Source organism: Talpa occidentalis, unplaced genomic scaffold, assembly GCF_014898055.3.
Source record: "Talpa occidentalis isolate TD23 unplaced genomic scaffold, MPIMG_talOcc4v2.1 talOcc4.16, whole genome shotgun sequence".
NCBI classification, from domain to species: domain Eukaryota; kingdom Metazoa; phylum Chordata; class Mammalia; order Eulipotyphla; family Talpidae; genus Talpa; species Talpa occidentalis.
Genome location: NW_023601653.1, coordinates 26,921,287 through 26,941,076, shown reverse-complemented (window position 1 = coordinate 26,941,076; position 19,790 = coordinate 26,921,287). Strand labels below are relative to the sequence as shown.

General features: G+C 34.6%; 1 protein-coding gene across 1 annotated transcript in view; it reads left to right on the top strand.

Annotated features, from left to right (window-relative positions):
* The window catches only part of ACSS3 (acyl-CoA synthetase short chain family member 3), a 135,151-nt gene that overhangs the window by 99,932 nt on the left and 15,429 nt on the right, over nt 1-19,790 (top strand). The window contains exons 10-12 of the mRNA XM_037513928.2: nt 9,800-9,895; nt 12,436-12,499; nt 19,261-19,342. Coding sequence (XP_037369825.1) covers nt 9,800-9,895; nt 12,436-12,499; nt 19,261-19,342 — 242 coding nt within the window. The remainder of the gene's footprint in view (nt 1-9,799; nt 9,896-12,435; nt 12,500-19,260; nt 19,343-19,790) is intronic.

The following is a 19,790-nucleotide window of genomic DNA, read 5'->3' as shown; positions in this document are numbered from 1 at the left end:
AATCAAAATCATTGATCCTAAAGGGACAGGCACTGTAATACCATATTATTAAAATGTGTTGAGGATACTTGACACAATAATCTTTACTTTTATACAGTTTGGTTGTATTTACTTCTAAGGATGAACAACTGGGACAAGAGTTTTTACCACAAAAATTTAATGACCGACCAAATTCAGTCCCTATACATAGCTATATTTGGAGAAGTTTCATTAGCCCAGGATTTTTTAAATTGAGATAACATTGGTTTACAATACTGTATATGACTCAGAGGTATAGGCTCATACCTTTTCATGTGTTAGTTACAGCACACACCCACTATCACCCCATTGTCTTCCACCATAGTTCATTCACTTTCAAAATCAGTCATCGTGAGGTATTAATAAAGATTTTTAAAGATAGACATGCACTTTATTTTCAAGAATCAAAAATGTAAACTATAATTGGTTACAGTTTAATAGCAATTACCCTAAGCAGAGATCGCTATGGGACTATTTCTTCCTCAAATTCAGCACTGTCTTATTTTTAAGTAGATCAAACATGAACTGCTTAGCTAAGGATTTGTGATCTGATAAAGCTTAAGACACTTTTTTTGGATTGCCTTTTTCCTTTACTATCTTTGCATTTTTAGACATTTCATTTTAATGTATCTTTGTTTATCTACTGATTGCAAGAGATTTTAATCTGTTGATATGGAGTTTTAAGTTTAGTGTAATATAGAGAATTTTCTTTATCCCTGGAACTGAACATTGAGAGTTTTATTACTGTTATTATTTCTACCCTAAAAAAAGAGAAGCATTTTGCAGCTATGTGTTAAATGTTTGATTTTCTTCCAAACATAGTTAACCAGTGTCCCATGCAAAAAGTACCTTCCTAGGGCTAAGACATAAGAGACTTATTTACATGGCTGACAAGACAAGACAGTGAGGAAAGTATCTTCTTGGTAACTTTACCTGATGACTCTATGTTTATTTAAAAATCTGTTCTTTGTGTTCTGGGTGCCAATTAACTACTTACAAACATTCCTCAATCTGCAGGTCTTGGAATAAAATATTTCTGTGTATACCAAATGCTGCTTTTCTAAATGTCACTGATAACTGTTATTCTTTGCTTCTGAGTTTTACCTAAAAAAATTTGAGGCTATTAAATTTTGGCTATGCGATAGGGTTTCATTAAAATACAAACTTCTGTTTTTAAAGATGATGGATTGAACTGGACTCCTGAAATTAACAGTAGAACTATAGGGACTGAGTTGGCCTCTCTGGCATTGCCACTGCCGCATAAATGAGATTGTCCAGGACACCCATACTCTACCTTCAAATGGTAGAATGTAGATTCTTTAGTAATATGATGAATCACTACTCTCTGAAGCTTTTTTGTTTTTTCTCAATGTAAATGATAAAAAATTCATCTCTTTTTTTCATTCATGAAAAAGAAATTTGAGGCAGTTTAGGAAACAGTTATACAGTGTCACATCTGCAGTGTTCAGCCAGTGATTCTATGATAGTATCCATCTGGTAAGAGACAAAAAGTCCTGATGTCATTTTTGTTGCCTGGAGACAGTATTTTTTTCTTATTTAGCGCAATCTTCATTAGTTTAAAGTAGGTAATTTTTACTGATAACTTGAGATGCAGAAGCTTAGAGGTAAGCAATATAAATTTAGTTTCTGGAAGGAATAATCTTTTGTTAAGTGTAGGGCAGCCTGAGTGAGGCTTTTGCTTTTTGGAAAGTGAATAAGAGTTTACAAATTGTTAATCCATCTGAAAATGACTTCCCCAATTCAAACAGCAGTCATTGAATCAGACAATTTTATCTTTATAACACTATTATTGAGAAAGAACATCAAGTTGGGATTTTTTTCAAATATGATTATCAGACATAAAGTAGCTCAGATATATATGATTGCTTTGTAGCATTGTTGTGTTTGTTATTGTATCAGCGGTAATGTTTTCATAAGATACTAATCACTGAGAATTCAATTACTAATAATATAAAGTTGGCTTGGTCTTTGAAATATCTATTCTAATACCCCTGCTCTTGCCAAGATTCATATTTAATTCATTCTGGAAATGTGAAAATAAGGAATGGTTTTGTAGATCTCTAGAAGAAAAAAACCCCTCCCTTGACAAAGCTTTCTGTCTGGAAATTTGATTTACCCTGGTTATATGTAAACCCCTACACTGTGAGGCCATTGGTCCAACAAAAGAGTTTCTAATTCCTCATTTGCTGTCAGTACTAATTTGGAAAACAAATGGTGACGATTCTCCTTGGAAAAGCAATGTGATTTGTGAAAAGTGGTGCTGAATTCAGTAATACTGGGTTTAAATTCTTTTGGCTGCTTATTCTGTAGCCACTGACAAGTCCTTGTTCTACCCATGAATTTTCTCAGGGGCTTGTAGAAAACTTGAAATTAAGTGAATACATATAAGCAATTCAGCTGAGTTCCTGGCTTATAAGAAGTTGTCGATAAACATTTTTTTCTTTTCCTTTTCTTTCCACTCATGAAGATACAGGAACTCTTGAGCATCCTGGCCTGTAGATGATCCAGACTCAAGTAAATCTAGAATGTGAGAGCCTAATTTATACCTAAGAATAATCGTAGAGATTTAAGTTTTCTAGCGTTAACTAGTTAAGATTAGAACTGTACTCTCATTGTTCTGTGCTGCTCAAAGTCTTCTCTCCATTTTTCCTGACTTCTGCTTTCTTTAATTCAGTATTTCTTATCTAATTCAAATGCAGACAATATATGCATTTCTCTACTGAGTCATCCACAGTTAGAGGTTGGAGGTATTGTGCTGGCAAGGGAGTAGGATAAGACCAGTGTCTCATAGCACGAATTAATTGTCTGTTTCCCATACGAAAAGTTTAGCTGCTTTGAATTAAGTATTTTAAACTGTAATCATACTGTCTCATGAACACAAAGATTAAACTGATTTTCTTTCACCAGTGTATATCTCACTGTTTCTGACTCTTTCTGCTACCACCACTTGAGTTATTTATAGCTCACTCTAGATTCAGAAGTGGAGGGAATGGTTTCTTTACAAATTGCCTCTATGGCCATTATGATGCTGTGATTAATATGACTCAGCGGTCCTAGGTTGCAGAATTGATTTATTTCCAGGACTCCGCTCACTGCGCTGGCCACCAATTTCTAAATCCATATTGCTTAAGTGTAGTTACTAGAAACTCAGTGGGGACAAATCACAACTTTCCAGATGCAGCAAGAACTCTTACTTTAGAGTTGTGCTGTCAACCTTCCACCATGTTCTCCCTCTTAACCTTCACGCACATCCACTTTTCTTACTTTTATTTGTGAGTCAAAACCCTGGGGGGTGTCCTGGACTTCAGCCTCTTGCTCATTACCCACATCCAAGCAGTCACCAAGACCTTTCGATTCTATACATTACTCACATTTGGTCTCACCTTTCTCTGCTACTCAGCTGGATCAGACCACCAACATCTGATTCATCTCTAGCTCTGGGTTAGAATTCTCAGCTTAGTGCTCCAGTCTGCAAGGGAGGGAATTTTCTAAAATACAATTCTGAGCAAATCACCTATGTGAAAACTGCCTGGATCTCCCATTGTTCCTGGAATTGTACCCAAACTCCTTTATCTAAATTCCTAAAGCTGCATGGAAGGCAATTCATGGCTACCTCTGCTTACCTCCCTCATTTTGTCCCTTATTATCTTTTTTAGCCAACTCATCCCCATCCCAAGCACTGTTCTGCTGAATCACTTGCAGTCCCTGGATGATAGTCTAATATCTCAACCTTTACTCATGTTGCTATTTCTGTCTGGCATATCTTTCTACCTTTAGCATTCCCTTCCCCACAAAAGAAATGCCTTACAGTGAGTAGAATACATTCAATAAATATTTATTGAGGAACTGACCTTTGCATACCATTCTTGGAATAAGAAAAGATCACAACAGAATTATAACAGCAACATATAGTTTTTTTCTTCCCTGAGTTCTCCTATTTCCCCTGTTTTCAGGTTCATTTTAGGATTGAATTCTGTGATTTCCCACTTAGTTTAAGGATTCTATTTTTAATTATAGTCATCAGAGCTTAAAATCATGAACAAGCATGTATTTACTAGTCAGCAAATATTTTCTGAGCACAAAATGTCAGGGGCTGGACTGCGTTTGGTCCTGGTAATACAAATGATTCTTCCTTACTGCAGGTAAGGAGAATGTTTCATAGAATTACATGCACAATTCTTTTTTTTTTAAAATTGCATTCCTTTTCGAAAGAGTTTGTGATATATTTAATGGCATCATACTAAGTATCTGTTGTTGTGCAAAGAAAAATACTCCAAAATCCAGTACTTAAAACAATAACCATATCTCATGAATTTGCAAATCAGTGATAAGGGCAGAAATCAGCAGGGATTTCATGGTCTATGGTTGCCCATTGAAACAGCTTAGATAGTGTTAGGTGATGAAGAGGCTGGTCTGGTGGGCCTAAGATGGCTGCACGGCCATGCCTGGGAGTGGGTGGAAGACGGCTCCATGAGGGCCATGACTGCATGTCTGTAAGCAGCACTTTTAGCTTGGAGGATTCAGAGAACTGATTTCACTTCCATGGTGACTCAGAAGTTTCAGAGACAATGTTCTGAGTTTCTTCAGGCCTGTGTCTGGAAACTGACAGAGCATCACATTTGCTCTTTTCTACTAGTCAAATGCATCAAAAGATGGCCTAAATTTAATTTGAAGGAACACAAAACCCACCTGTTAGTTGGAAAAGTATCCGAAAAATTACAGCCACCTTTAATGTGCCATAGTGGACAGATTTCAAGATGCTGATGTAGACTTTTGGATTCTTTAACGTTATTTCCCCTTTATTCTCCATTCAGCAGTAATTTCTATTAATATATTAATCTGTATCTTGTCAAAATATATATTTTCACTCAGTGTTTGTTATTTTTCAAAAAATGAATTAAGTTGTGCATTCTATCTTACAATTGTATTCTAAGCAACATTTTGTGAGAATTATTTCCTGTTTGTGAGAATTTATTTTCCATTAAACATTTTCCTATGGCACTTGAATGACTTTGGGTTACTCTTTCAAATAGAATAATCTCTTTTTGGACAATTGTCCAAACCCTAACATAAGCTACACTGTGATCATGTCTTTGATGTGTAGTATCTTTGAACTTCAGTAAACATTCCTTTATCTTTTTATCTTAATATTATTTTATTTATCTTAATATATTTTTAAGTGGGACAATTGGGCTAAAGACTGAGAATTTTTAAGGGTTTTCATTATTGCTAAGTCACCTTTTAGTATTGATCTTTATACATAGTAACACACATAAGACAAAAATGATTATCTTTCATTGTGTGGCCAGTCTGTCTCCCATTTACCACCTGACTGGTGGTTAGCTCTTCTGTCAGTCTAGCAGGTTTTCATATGAATTGGCTATTTGATGTTCAGGATGCCACACCAATCAACTATAAATTATTCTAAACCAATGCATTTTTTTACAAAGTCTTTCTCTCTCAAAACTTCAAATAAAATAAACCTGGTCATATAAACTGGATAATGTGCAGGTATTTAAGTAAATTTAACTTGCGTTGTTGTGATCCATGAACCTTTGTTTAAAAATCCTCATTAACTTGCAGTACCACTCAGACTGAAAGCTTAAAGATGTAAGGACATTGAACTACTTTTAGTGATCTGTCTCCTGACTATCTCTGACCTTGTTTACTATTAACACTTTCTTCATTCCTTCTTGTTCAATCCACTGGCTGACTTACTGTTGTTCAGATACTCTAGGAACAAATCTCAGGACCTTTGCGCTTGTGATTCTTTTATCCTAGATTCTTTGTCCATATATATACATGGTATATGTCCTTTACTGACATGCTACTTCTAAGGGAGGTACTTTGTGGTCACTGCCTGAAAAATGCCAATCTCTCCTTATCATATTTCATCCCTGTTAATGCTTTGTTTTTTAGTGGTTGTAGTTCAGTAACATATGAATTATTTTACTTTTGCATGTTTTTGTTGTTTATCACCCTAACTAGAATGTTATCTCACTAGAGTAGGAATTTTGGTCATGTTTGTTTATTGCTCTAGCCCCAGTATTAATGATAGCACTTGGCACATAACACCTACTCAATAAATATTTGCTAGGAAGTGATTCCATTTACAAATCCTCCATTTGCAAATATTGGATGCCAGGCTCACTCTCTGTCACAAGAAATTTTCTTCATCTAGTAGACACAGTCTGGTTGATTTCTACTTCCTTTTCATCCTCTGTAGTTCACAAGAAAAATATCACAGGTGGTACATTTGTCTATTCCATTTTTCTTCTTTTTTGAAGGAATTGTGTGAACCAGGACAAATGGTTTATGTTTTCTTAGTATTTTTCGTCAGTGAAAGGAATATTACCTTTTCTCCCTGTCGACTTGTGGTTATATTAAATGCAATAATATAAGCAAAAAGTACCTGGCATGGTACACAGAACAATTTATATTTAGAAAAAAAGATGTATACAGTTATCTTCCCTTTTTCCCTTTAGAATTAGTAGTTTTAAGGAAAATATATTTACTGAGCAATAAGGTGGAGTGAGGCAGTAAAGATGCTAATAAAAGAAGTCAAGTGTCTGTCTTTACTTCCAATGCAACATGAATATAAGTACATCAGTGAAACTTATTCTTCACAACCTTCAATTCCTGCCATCTTCTGGTTGTCTCCTACTAAAAGAAATTATGTTGGTGAATTGCTAAGCATTGTGTGTTTCTAAGGTTAGGATCTTTGGGAAGGTTTTTCCAAATATAGCATCCAGTTCTCTTCTTCAAAGAGAATATTTTGGTTTGTTTAATTTAGCTATTTTTATTCACAATGTAATACTTGGATTTCTTGTCTTCTTGATGATAACTACTAGCTAGTTCATTATATCCTGAGCATTATGAAGCAGATGTTTCTAGAACAATTTTGAAATGGGACTTTGGGAGTCCTTCTAGGAAATTTCCGTAACAACAATTATGATCTTTTTCATCCCACTGAGGGCCCTTATTGGACTCTGGGTTCTTAGAGTCCTAGGAATTGTCAGTTTGTCTAAATGTTCTCTTTGTGTGTCACTACCTTTAAAAGATCTTTTCCACATCCCCTAAGTGAATATCAAGGAAAGGTCAATGAGATATTGAAATTAACTAATGCTGAAAATATAAACTTATTATCTAAGTAATCTGAATGGATAATACTTTTTATTGTTCTTAAAATTCAGTCAAGTTAATTATTTAGAAGAATATTCTCTGTAATAGTTAACTTATAATAAGGCAATAACTTATAATAAGTTAACTTATAATAAGGCAACTTATAAGTTATAACTTATAATAAGTTAACTTATAATAAGGCAATAACAAGCAGCTAAATGTTAAATATGTAATCTTTATACAAAAATGCTTAGGTTTGTCTGCAAGTTTGTATGGTTTCCGCTTACTTAAAATTTTGTCAGTGTTTCGCTGTCCCTTTCCTGTGTCTTCATTAAAGTGAGGTTATTCTCACTTATTGTCACTCTTCCCACACCCCTTTCTCCCACCGAAGTAAGAAGAGCAGAGTGACAACATGTTTCATAAGAATCCACACTGAGATGGCCTGACGTAATCAGTGAGGTTTTATCTGTTAGTTTGCTTTTCTTTTAGGCAACAAGTACTAGAGCCACAGGCAGGTACATTTGTAGGTTCCAGAGTCACTTGTTGACCAAGCCTCATGATGTTAAGAACTGTGGAGAATTTGAACTCCAGATGATGGGAGTGATAAACTGAACTTAATAAGATAAACTGTTAAAATAGCAGATTTATTTTAGCAGTTGTTTCCCACCCTGGTGGGAAGGGGAACAGACTCATCGTGAAGAGAATGTGTTCCCTTCCAAATGTGTTTCCTAATGTGTTCTAGAAGCTTCTGTTCCTGTCATCAGTTTGCTTGTCTGTGCACTGTTCTTTCCATGCTGAGCTCTGCTGGGTTGCTTCCTGTCATCATCACAGCTTTTTTCTTTGTGTCAGTTTAGAGGGATACTCAGGTACATATCTAGATTTTTTAAAAAGATTTATTTATTTATTTATGCACACAAGAGCTGGGGGTATAGGCCAGAGTTGTAGAGAGGTGAAAAGATTCACCAGAGACTGATTGGGGAGCAGGACAGGCAGATCTACTGAAATACACTGCTAAGGGGAGCAGAGGGAGAGACATGAGAGGTCTGCTGTGCCATGTGGGTTAGCTCCTTAGCCAGAGACTGAACTTGTGCTGCAGTGGCTGCCAATAGCTTGATAGCGCTGAGATTTAACCCCTTGTGCCACCAGGGAGACCCATAACTAGATATTTTTATAAAGCCAAAGGAAAATGGTGTTAACGCTTCCAAATATGTGGATTTCCTCCCATGCTTTGATTGTGATAGGAGAATGGACAGCTTTGCAGTCTAGAGGAGAGATTTCATAAAATACTTTCCCATGTTTTGTCATGAAATGAAAATATTTGAGAGCTCTTGTTAAGCAGAAATATCTGCTCAAGTTACTTACTGCTTTACCTCAGCTGTGACCATATGGTTTTGTTCTTGAAGCACTGGACTGGGACTTAGGAACTGTGTTTTAACATTCAAAAGTCCATATTCTGTTATTGATGCCAGCTGAGCCACCATCCATAATATGTGAATAACATGCTCAACTTTTCTAGAAAGTAAAGAGTAGTAATAAATTGTTCCCTTCATTTTAAAGTAATAGGAATGCATGATAAATTGTCACAGAGATCATAGTGGAAAAAATACATTCTATTCCTTAGGAAAATAGATATATTTAATATTTTGACTTACTTTGGATCTGGATGGTCAGGCAATCAATCCTTCTGGGGTATGTATGCATATGTTGGTGTGATAATATTGTCAGTAGTTCCCAGACTTTTCATTGTCAATGCCCTCCTACCCTACCCCTTCACAGATCCAAAACTCAGATTTTAAAATTTCTGTCAACTCCAAGCTTGTATTTGTCAATGATAACAAATACATTCCCTCACAAAAAATAATCAATTTCATAATTTATGGTTGCCATGTAATAGCTGATATTATTCTGGCTGTTAGGAATTGAGACAAGGAAAACAAAGTTAGTATTTTTGTTAATTAGTACAACTTAATTGTGGCTAGTTTGTGGTGTTAATGAAATAATCAGCATAGCATAAATATCTTCCTAACTATGTTTTGAGCATCAGGAAGTCCAGGAGCAATTGTTGTCCAAACAACAAGTCCAGCAAATTGTGAACAACTTGATAAAGCACTACTTAATTCACCTTTAAGTACAAGGTTTCAAAGCAAGTATAGTTACTTAAAAAAAAAGTTCTTGCATATTTTTAAGGATGTTTGGATTACTTAACACAGAGACTGAAATATAAATTACAGAAGTAACTTGCACGTTGTTTTTATTTGCTGTTACATTAACTTTAGATGAGTCAAGAGAAAGCAACTTATCTAGAAATTTTTTATACTATTTTGCAAACTCTTACAGTTACATAATCCTCCATTGTTCATGTGTCTTGATCTACAACTACAACACTAGAGAGATCTTTTTTATTTTTAAAGAAACTCAACTATAGAAAATATTCTAAATATGTATGTTTAAATTTTATAAATGACTTTATGGTATAAATTACTGGTACTTTCTTCTTTTAAATAATACACATAGAAATATCCATCTATTCCTCAGGCAATTAAATGCTGTGACATACTTAGGGGAGGCAGTGCATTCACTGAAGAAACAATGATATCACGTTGAAACTTTAAATGATAAATACTATCTTTTTCTCCAGAGACTGGATCTCCAATTACAGCATCATGCATTGGATTAGGTAATTCTAAGTCACCTCCTCCAGGGCAAGCAGGAAAAAGTGTTCCAGGTTACAATGGTGAGAATGGCTATAATTATTTGAAATATGTAATATTAATACATTAGCTGTATTTTTGCATTGTATGTGTATTGCTTGAAACATCCTGTAACTTAATGTGTTTTTTTAAAAATACCTGATCAAAATTTAAATCATAGACTTGAAGGACATATCTAAGTGACTGTCATGATCAAAAAAGATTATTCTTTATAAGGCACATTGCAAATGCGGATATGGATTTAATATGTATGGAATACCTGTTGGGTGCTCTGCACTTTGCAGAGATCATTCCATTTAGTGGTGAAGTATATTTCATTCAGATATTATATTACCTTTTTACAGATCAGTTAACTGGTGCCCAGAGAAAATAACTTTCCTAAGGTAACACACAGCTGGTTAGATCTTGAAGACAGTAAAATCCCTTTTTTAAATTTATTTACTTATTTTATTGCAAAAGCTACAAATTTTCATTATATATGTTACCCTTTAATTTGAACCTTGTTGACAAAAATAAAGATTCTAAAAAAATTTCATCCATGCTCGTGGTATATGACGATGAAACACAATATCCTTTCAATTTGTGTTTCTAAGTGTTGATAGTGATTACAGTATTTTGATACTTGTCCTGTATTCCTTTTCCTAGTTATATAACTTATACATCTATGAGTCATCTAACCTTTTGAACATTCTTGTGCCTTATTTATAAATGCAATTCTACCTGATTTATAGGGTTGTTTTGTGATGTAACACAAACACCGTAACAAACACCTGCTAGTATTAAAGGCTAAACTAAGCTTTAGTTAGTAGCTGCTGATATATCAACTTGTATTAGACTTACAGATGCATCCACCAGACAAGGACAAAGAAGCAAAAACATTATTTGAGTTACAAGGTCACTCTATTTAGCTTAATAGATTTATGAAGAAAAATCCAGCTTTGGGGGCAGAATATGATTGCCATATATAGGTATATGGCTTGTTTTCTATTTGTATATAAATTCTAATGTTTAGATATTTGACTTTTGCATCTCTAACATAAAAATAATCTATTTTCCATCCAGGACAATGATAAGTTAAGGAAACATGGACCATTTGATTTAGCCTAGCAGATATATTTATAAAAAGACACGAGCTTTTTTTTAAGTGCAGAATTAGATACTCTGTGCCATCTGTGACTTTTCCAGGTATGGAAAGGTGAACCCAGCTTTAGTAAAAATCCTCCATTTGAACAGTTCTGTCATCCCTGCTCCTTTTTATCAGAGAAATCGCTTTTGCGCTGAGATATTTTTAGGGGCTGATCGTGAAAGATGTTAAACACATTCCTCTGTCAGTATCTCAGAACCATTTCTATATCCAGTTGTAAGAAAGAGTTAACTCCTGTTGCTTCCTGGAATTTCAGGAGAGAAGTTTCTTATTGTCTGAAAGCCACTGGCTTACAGACAGAGCAGGGTAAACATTAGAACTAAAGTATTTATAACCAAGGAAGTCATAATTTTATAACTCATGATATTTATATGGTTTGTGATCACTCAGAGATTCAAAAGTAAAATGGAAACTGTTCTGTGAAAAACAATCAGTGAAACACTTAATTTCACATTCATTCAGTACCTTAGGGTAGCTGGTCACTTTTTTATCTTTAAGGAATTCTTGTGCCAGCACTATGAGAAAGGAATTGTTCCCACTTTTTCAATAAGGAAATTGAAGGGGTAATGGAATTTTCACAGGCACATGGTAAATTGCCCACAGGCCTGGGGATTTGAGAAGACAAAGATGAATTAGTCATTGTCACCACCCTTTATAAACTCACAATCTAGTCAGAGACAGATATATACACAGCTAATAATTGTCAGAATAGAATTGTATAACAAGTGCTCTGGGAACACTAAGAAGGGAGCAGTTAATTTCTAGAGACAATGTCCTTTTCTCATAGCTGTACAATGACCTAGATGGATGAAGCCATATAAAGGATCTTTTAAAGCTTAAGAGGTGATGATATATCCTCATTTTTAGTTTTCACTAAAGGTTACTGGATGTGGATACATGAGCTTTTGATGATTTTAGCTGTGTAACACCAAAAGCAATAGGATCAGATTTGGGAAAGTTAAATTGGCTTTTAAGGCTTATAAATGGATAGCAAGCCTTAAATCAGGAGTTTTCTTGACTTTAAATTATTTTTATTGCTTGAAATAGTTTAAAACTACTTATCTCTTTTAAGTTTGACAGGTTAAAATGTTCAATGTTCTTGTTAGAATACATGGATAGATGTAAAAGATATGAAGATACATTATGAAATTACTAACATGCTTGAAATACAACATCTTTATTTAAGAGGGATTCTAAAGGAAAATTAATGGTCCTTTTAGGAATCAAAAACATGTAGTCTTTATAGATTTTGTCAGATATTTTTGCATGTTTGTTAATGATCATTGTCTTAAAGTAATTAACAGGTGGGTGACCTTTAATGCTAGCATTTTGGAAGTTGAATATAAAACACATGAAAATATTTAAGATTTAATATTATGCATTTTACTCAAATTTTAATTTTTATGTTTTATTTTATAGTTATGATTTTGGATGACAACATGCAAAAACTGAAGGCACGGTGTTTAGGAAATATTGTAGTAAAGTAAGTAAAACTGTTTAAAAGAGCAAGAGTTGGTATACAATAAAAATGAAAACTAGAGTGATTACAGTGATATTACTAATAGGGGTATAGAATAAGCTTAGATACTGATGGAGAATCCACAGTGCCAACTCTTGGCAACTTAAACATAAAAGCCTATAAAGTAGAACAAATTTAGATACAAATTTTTAAAAGATGTATTTATTTATTTATGCATAGAAGAACTGGGGTATGGTCCAGAGGTATGGGGAGGGGGTGAGAGGATTCACCAGAGACACAGTGCTGAGTAGACCAGGCAGGTTGACTGAAATACACCAGTGAGGGGAGCAGCGGGTGAGACAGGAGGGGTCTGCTGTGCCATGTGGGTTAGCTATCTGGCTGGGGATCGAACTCAGGCCACAGTGGTGATAGTGCTGAGACGTAACCCATAGGCCACCAGGGAGGCACCTAGATACAATTCTTAAAAAGATAAATCTTGCACTTTTAAATAACTTTTTCTGATTATACTAGCAATATGTAGATGACAAAATTATTTTAAATACTTTTAAATTAAATTAACTAGACTAATTTTGTAATATATATGTTCTTTTACTTTTTTACATTATTTTAGGTAGTTGAACAATTCAGTTTATTCATATATATTGCTGTTTTTCCTTAACCTTGTCTCCTTAATATTTTTGTTATTACTCTGCCTCTTAAAAATAATTATTTGCAATATAGTCCTCTTTCCTCCTTTTCTGATAGTTACTATAGTCTTAAATCAACTTCTAAAAGTGTCATTAATGGGTCAAATAGTAACATAACATAAAATCCATGACTTAAGAAATACCATAATTATTCTTTATATTTTTCATCATTGTCCAGTGGCTGGGCAAAAAGTGCTAACATTTGAAGGGAAATATTTAAATTTTTTTAATTAAATCAACACTTTAAAATTGCTATGCTAGTGGAAGGTGAAATGGAAGTTTATTAATTTGGGAAACACCTAGTATATATTTTAATGATTAATACAGATTTATTTAATGACTTGATTAGCATGATATTGCCATTTGATTGATGTTATTCTTTAAGTAGTAGAATTGCCAGAATGAGCTTCTGTAAAGAACATTGTATGTCAAGTCTTAAAAAAGATTTTTCTCACTTATTTATGAGATTTCTTATTACTTGTCATTCTGATTGGTATAACATTTTAAAATTCTGTGAATATTTTATAAAAAACTGTAGTAAAACAATATGTATTTCTTCAGGAAGAGATATTTAAATCTTACAGAAAACTAACAAGAGTAATGATACAATTGGATATAATTCTTCCCAGATTCTTATGTTATCTATAAACATGGAAACCTAAATTACTTTTTCTTTAAGTTTAAATTTTATGATGTTTTGTGGGCAACATGGAATAATGAAGTATAGAATGTGTAATTTGTATGCATATTTTTCTAAATCCAAATTCATTTTACTTAACATTGTTTAGAGTCTGATTGTAAGGGGGAAGTGGTTGGGATGATGGAAGGATTTGCCAAAGAAACTGATAATCTGAAGAAGATTGTGGGTGGGTGTTTAGATTGTTCAGGGAAGCACATGTTTTTGAAAGCTTTTAAAGCACTCCAACAACATATATTTTTTAAGTGAGTCATCTATTTCATAAAGCAATTATTATGAGATCCCAGAGGTAGCATTTGATGCCAGCATAGTTTTAAATCTCTTGTGCATTCTGTCACTCTAATTATGGGTGGTTTTAGCTCACATCCATTCCAAAATAATAAAATATAGCAATAGGCCACATAAACTATGATTTCTTCTTGTAGCCATTAGTGTTACTTCAAATACTTAAAAGCAGTGCAACTGTTGCTTCAAAGCATTCCTTATTTAGATTCTCACCAATTCAGAATTTTATTCCTTCTGTAATCCTCCACAGGGAATGTCAATGTACAGATTGAAGACTGTGTTAGTACATTGTAAATTATTTAAGGATACAAAATATTGCAACCTTCATTGGACTACAACTCTTCTCTTGAGCTAGTAGTGAGAGAAGATACTTGAGAATATTTTATATATTATATTCAACAGGTAAAATAGAAATAATCAGGTTGAAAATGATCACTAAGATCCCTCTTGTTTTTAATTCAGCAGTTCTGGAAACCTTATTTCAGGAATTCTTTTTTATCTGTGAGAGCAAGAGCTTCCTTTTGAAAATGCATGTCCAGTTGTCATTCCACTAACTCAGCAACCTGAAAAATACTCCTATATCCCAAAGACTGCCTAGAATATGCATATGATGTTTTCATTTATCTATAGATGTTTACATCTATCAAGAAGAATTGTTTATGTCAATCCGTAGTTATTCTGTGTTCCCTGAGGGAATACATCATTTATCCATAGTGGAAAATGGTGAATACTTTTCAAGATTACACAATAAATATATGGTCAATCAAATAGTGGAAAAAGAAAAACACACTTTAACTTATTAAAACTTGTGTTTTTTTATATAAGTATGCAATTTGAGAGATAGCTGTTCTTTCCATGTAGACCACTTTCTAAAGAAGGCCTACAATCTAAAAACAGGATCCTTTCCAAAGACCAAATATGTGGGCCTCCAGAACCACTTTATGGCATGTAAATGGTGTGCAGTTGGGTTTTATACATGGTTTTATACATCCAGAATGTCCAGAATATCTGAAATTTAAAATTTTAAGGAATTTGTTGACTCCCAAATTTGAGAGAGCGATAATCAAATGAGCATGTTTAATTAAATTCTTTTTTTATAATTCGAGATTTTTTTTAAAGATTTATTTATTTTTACATAAGAGCTGGGGTACAGGCCAGAGGCGCAGAAGGGGGAGAGGATTCACCAGAGACAGAGCGGGGAGCAGAACAGGCAGACAACCAAATTACACTGCTGAGGGGAGCAGCAGGAGTGACAGGAGAGGTCTGCCGTGCCATGTGGGAATCTCCCTGGCCAGCCAGGAATTGAACCTCCTCTGCAGAGGCTGCAGACAGCTTCACAGTGCTGCGCTCAACCCATTGTGCCACTGGGGAGGCCCCGTTTAATTAAATTTTTATATGATTTAACATGAAAACAACTTCATTGTCAATTTAGTTTTTATAAATTTTTCATTTTCTTTGCAAACGTTAGGTCATATTTTTTCATTTCCCATGATTCCTGAAAATATGTAATGATTGGTGAGAAAAGAGAAGGAATGTAAACTAAATGTGTGACATCTTGCCAAATCATTTCAAAAGCAATATTAACCATTCACTTTTCAGAAAATGTTAGAACATTTTCTTATTTGGTGTACTGTAGGTTTGATCATAGATATGAGGTGAGGCCACCAGTAACAAAAAGATTAGGGTCCATGAAGCACTGAAAACTGAGCTGACATCCTAAGTCACTCCAGCGAATGATCGTCTGTTAGAGATAAATAGCCATTCTTTTCAATTATTCATGCCCATGCATTTCTTTATTACTTTGTGTAGTAATTAAGTGGGTTATTCTTTGAAAGAACACTATTCCCGGATGCTATTTATGTTCATTAATTATACTTGCAATGATTATAAAGAATAGAGGGAAATATTTGGTATGAAACATTTGAAATGTATGGGGCTCAAACTATGTCAAAGTAAATCAATAAAAAATAATGACTCATTGTTTTAATCCCATATTTTTTTGCTTTGTTATAGCTTATTGCTTCACTATAAAATCTATTATGAATAATAGATAGGAAACTCTCTTTTTTGGGAGTTTCTTTAAAATCTGAGCTCCAATCATGTTTGCACAAGTACCAAATGTAATGATTCAAGATCACTCACCCTAAATTCACAGACAGTAATGATGGGAAAAAAAAATCTTGATCCATTTTGTTTTTTCCACCTCCTTTTTAAGACTTTGTAGAAATCTCTACTTTGCTCTCTGGGGATTCCTTAATTACAAGGCAGACATTTTAGTGATTCCTAAACTACTGTGGACCCTTGCATATAATAAACAAGAATCCTGCAGTTTTCATAGATTACTTGCATTCATAGGATATCCTCTCTAAAAAAGAAAACTTCATGTCCCTGTGGAATTTGAAAATTTCTTTAATTTTGAAGCACATTCCAGGCATTTAATTTAGCAGGAAAGTTATAGTATCTGAAATTGCAATGAATGCAAAATATTCATGCATTTTAGAAGGTGCTTCTGAGTTGCATCCAGAGTTCCAAAGTGTAGAATTAAAACAGTGAGTCATGGATTTCCAAGCAACACAGTAGAGGGCAAGAACAAAAATTTTAACTACGGTTCCTTTCCTCGGTACCACAGAGCTCACTGTTATTAAAGCCATAGGTCTCTGCCTCTTCCTCTCTCCTGGGCATACATTTTTCTTTTACCAGATCCACTGTTGCTACAGGCTGTGTGACTTATCCACTTCCTGCTGGGATCTGGAGGCCTGTGCCCTACAGCCAGTGATGGGGTGTGAGGGAGCCATATGGGGTTGCCAAGTGGTTTTTATGTGGTGCCTGTTGAGTTTCAGCCTTCAGATATTGAACTTGCTGATGTTTGCTCAGATTTTTATAGCTTCACAGGCATGATTCAGTCACTGTTGTGTTTTAGGGGAGAATCAACACATCTTTCTTTTTATTATTATATCTTTTGAATAAAACCAGGGATGCCATATAACTGCATCCCATTTCTTTCTAAATCTCATATGCAGATTTATTTCTGATCTTTTATTAACCTTTCAGCAACACTGTGAGATAGGAACTAGGACAGAAACTATAGACACAGGAATCTAAACATCAGTCATAGTATAGCTACCTAGCCACAACTCACAGTTTTTACCCAAGCTTTTGTCTGCTCAACTCACAGTTCTTACCTAACTTTTGTCTGCTCAGAGAGAAAGAAATGGTGACCTAAGCAGTCACTTTGGAGGACATAAAACAATGGCTTCATGGGCCTCCCTGGTGGCGTAGGTGGTTGAGTGCAGCGCTGTGAAGCTCTCTGCAGCCTCTGCAGCTCAAGTTCAATCCCCGCCAGCCAGGGAGATACCCACATGGCAGAGCAGACCTCTCCTGTCTTGCCTGCTGCTCCCCTCAGCAATGTTTTCGGTTGTCTGCCTGTTCTGCTACCCACTCTGTTTCTGGTGAATCCTCACCCTCCCGCACCTCTGGCCTGTATCCCAGTTCTTGTATGGATAAATAAATAAATCTGTAAAAAAATGGCTTTACATGGAAATCTCAAGTAAAGCCTAAAGACCTCGTGAAATAGGGGGAATGCAAAGCTAAGGCATCTAACTCCAGAATTTGCTATGGAACAAGAGTTATGATTTCAATTTATTTCTGTTTCCATAGAGATTCCTGATAGAAGACCAAATACAGACCTTTCTTCATCTGGTATTAGAAAAATCTAGGAGTTTACATTTCAGATTGGCCAGGAATATGCCACTTTCCAGTGATAGACATTCTCTTCTTTCACTAGCTATCTATTTAAGAATTTCTCAGTTCCCCCGTTTCTACCTTTCCCCCACCCCCACATCCGTATCACTTTTGCCTTTGTTGCTCCTCTGTGCTCTTAAGAAAGCTTGGAATTTTTGCATGTACTACTTTGTGATGCATTTTCAAAACAAAACATTTCTAAAAAATCAAACCTATTAGCATTAATTACTGCTTACTTAATTCTCCTATTACATATTTAGTTTGTTTTCAAATCCTACTATTCTACGTGAAGCTGTGATCAACATCTTTAAAAAGAAAAGAATGATCTTTTTAGAAAAGACATTGTCTAAGGGAGAAACTCCTGATTCACAATGAGATGAATTATAGTAAAGCCCTCTTTCTCACTCTGCTTGGAAGAATTAGGGAGAGTTTCTGAGGGTGGCAATATTTGATCTTGCATTTGAAACATGAATATAGATATAAGTTAGCATATTTCTTATATTTTAATATCTTTTCCTTCATTCTGCCACTCCAATGCATTTTTATTTTATTGAAATTTCAGAAAAATGTATCTTTTTCTGTAACTTCAGAAAATGAGCCCAGGTATACAGTAAGATCTCCCTTTAATGTGGAATAATCGTTAAGATAACATCAAGAAGAAAAGTTTAATTCGGAATACTGCAAAAAAATAACCCTGCTCTAGCTCATATGCACCTAACTTCTGGCTGGATCTTAATGCTTTTCTTTTCACTTCCTTTACTACGCTTATCTATATTTTATCACAAATATTTCCAGTTCTGTAATACTCTCTTCTGCTTTCTCTTGGGATCTTTTTTGCTTTTTTTTCCTTGCATCTTTCAGGGATCTCTCATTAGAGACCCCTTTTAATATTTATATAAATATCTCTACATTTTTAAAGATACCAGACTTTGTTATGAAGAACAGATACAGCATTTCCCTATTTTATCGGAACAATTACCCATTGCAATCTCCTATTTTGTTCTCCAGTCTGATCCTCAGTTAGTTTTTATAATAGTGAAGTTGTTTTTGTGGGCATCTCAAAAATGACTTGGGACAAATATACACACCTTTTCCAGCAGGTCCACAAAACTTCAAGAGATACTATTTGAGTGCCACAACGGTGCCTTAGAGCATTCCTCAATGACTCTTCTATGTCATGGTCAACAAAGTTCACCCTCAGTTAAACACAATCTGTCCAGCAGATTTGGACATTGGCTTATGCTTCAATGTAGGATTTGAATTATAATTATCCATCACACTGGACAATTATCAGTTCTAATCAATATATTTTTATTACCACTTTCATTGTAATTCTAACTGTTCTGTTTTTCAAGGTTGCCATTACCTCCTGGGGCCTTTTCAGGACTCTGGAAGAATCAGGAAGCATTCAAGCATTTATACTTTGAAAAATTTCCTGTAAGAATTTTATTATACTTTCTTTACCTTGTTATGTATTTCTTGCCTATTAAACTAAGCAGCATGCTCCTTCAGTCATACATCACAAAGCCACTTCTAAATGTTATCTGGACTAGTTTTCAGATTTCAGGAATAAAAATACCCCAACTGTAATTGTCTAAATAAGTCATTTTTATGTTTATTTTTATCAGTCTCTGGGCATGGACATTTCTTAGTTCTTTTAGCAGCTTTTCCTGGAATTGAACAGTCTTAATATGAGGAAATATTTTGCTACATTAGAACTTTTGGGGGATTTCTATGTAATTTCCTCTTTTGGATTCCTCTGCACGTCTGAGCAACCAATCAGAACTGGCCACTTTCATTAGGGCTACTTAGCCTCGTTTAATCCTGGTTATGTGAAGGAAATTCATTTGACTTGCCCAGAAGTTACTGTTCTGTTTCCTATTAT